Here is a 1,683-nt window from a genome sequence, read left to right as displayed (position 1 = left end):
ATCAGTTGAGATAAAGCGTAATGGTAACTTGTACACGACTTGGGGTAGAAAACTAACGAGAATTTTCCGACATTCCTCAGGGATTTTTTCATAGCTTTCGACATACGTAGTTGAGCATGCGCTTAATTTCCCATGTAATACTCCTGAAAAACTGAGTAATCTCTAGCGGGTTGGGACACTTCAACGTTTGTGATCCCTTCTGAAGTGGTTGCTCTTCTATTACTTTGACTATGTCGTGTTGGTCAGTTGTTGTTCACACTGTTGGGGGTAGGGTTAATATCACTCTATGGCAGCGCATAAGAATCGTACTGGTGACAGTGAAGGCCGCTATACGAATCTCGAGACAACTGCAGGAGCTGTCCCGACTGGTGATGTTGTTCCTGATGAGGTCTCAAGAGGAAGGTGTTTCGGTTTGCGGCTGGTCATGGCTACACTACCAGTGGGGTTCTCGGAGGCTTTGGCTGTCCTGTTCTTTACTCAAGCATTGGTAATGGCAGAGGTCAGCAACGGTCTCGTAGGGTATGCGTGGTTGGTGTCACCACTTGCAGCGATTCTGGTCCAACCGTGTGCTGCTGTATGGAGCGATAGAGCTACATGGAGTCGCTTTGGGGGCCGACGAAAGCCGTTCCTGCTCATGGGCTACTTCTTTGCAGTGCTCGCATCTGCAGTGTTAAGTCTAGGGTCTGAACTCCCTGGGAATCCCACCGTATATGTAGCCATCGGATTTGCCCTTCTTTTCATCAGTACCAACCTGCATCTAGTCATGCTCAGAGCCCTCGTCACTGACACGGTCCCACGCAAGGCCATGGGAGTCTACTTCTCCCTGCAAACGTTGTTCTACGTCTTCGGAGCGGCCCTTACATATGCTGGATCATACGTGTTGGACTATGAAGGGTCTTGGTGGATGGACGCGCTTCGTAGTGAAAGTTGCAGTACTAGTGTATGCCTTCACCTGAGGAGTATGGCGGTCATCGCTGGTTGTCTGCAGTTCGTGATGGCTCATTCAGTGTTGATGTTACCCGAAGTGGTTACAGGAGTACCGCCAGAGCAACGCAGTAAATGCTGTCTCTGTTTCAAGTGGATCGCGGATTTTTTCTGTGACTTGAAAGATTTACTTCTCCACTCTACGTCTAGTGGTTTGATATTCCTGGCATCGATCGGAGGCTTCATGGGAGTCGCCGCTCTGATGATACATGGCATCCAACTACTGGTCATAGACGGGTTGCCCCCCGAGATGCCCATACCCGAAAGGTATGCAACAGCTTCATATGGTCTGTATGGTTCGATGATCCTGGGTGTGGTCACTGCGATGGTCTTGCCGATGATCGAACGCCTAGGGTTGGACCTAGCACTGTGTTGGGTTGTATCCTTCCTTATTTTCGCTGGTCTATTGGTGAGCTCGTTGGCATTACCCAGAGTAGCTGAGCACAAGGCCTTTGGTGTTGCGTGGATGGTGCTCACTCTAGGGCCTATGTATGCTACGTTGCTTACCATTCCTTTGACACTTCTTGCCCGTACTGGTACGGCATCGGCTGCCTTGAGGATGTCCATGTTGTCGGTCTCACAAGCAGTAGCTCAAATAATTGTCTCTGTCACTGGTGGTATATGGTTCGCTGTATCCTCTCAAAAAGCCGCGATCTTCGTAGGGTGTGGTATCGCGTCTGCAGTATCTGCCTTATTGGC

At 49.9% G+C, this 1,683-nt stretch overlaps 1 protein-coding gene across 1 annotated transcript; it reads left to right on the top strand.

Annotated features, from left to right (window-relative positions):
* Positions 1–286: 286 nt before the first annotated feature.
* Pmar_PMAR014421 (conserved hypothetical protein) lies at positions 287–1,598 on the top strand (the record flags this gene model as incomplete). Its single annotated transcript, XM_002769590.1, has 1 exon — positions 287–1,598. A coding segment is annotated over one exon (1,312 nt), but the record flags the coding sequence as incomplete, so codon positions are not given.
* Between the last annotated feature and the right edge of the window lie 85 nt (positions 1,599–1,683).

This window comes from Perkinsus marinus (assembly GCF_000006405.1).
Source record: "Perkinsus marinus ATCC 50983 genomic scaffold scf_1104296965576, whole genome shotgun sequence".
Classification (NCBI taxonomy): domain Eukaryota; phylum Perkinsozoa; order Perkinsida; family Perkinsidae; genus Perkinsus; species Perkinsus marinus.
Note: the sequence above shows the minus strand (reverse complement) of the source record. Positions and strands in the feature narration are given on the sequence as shown.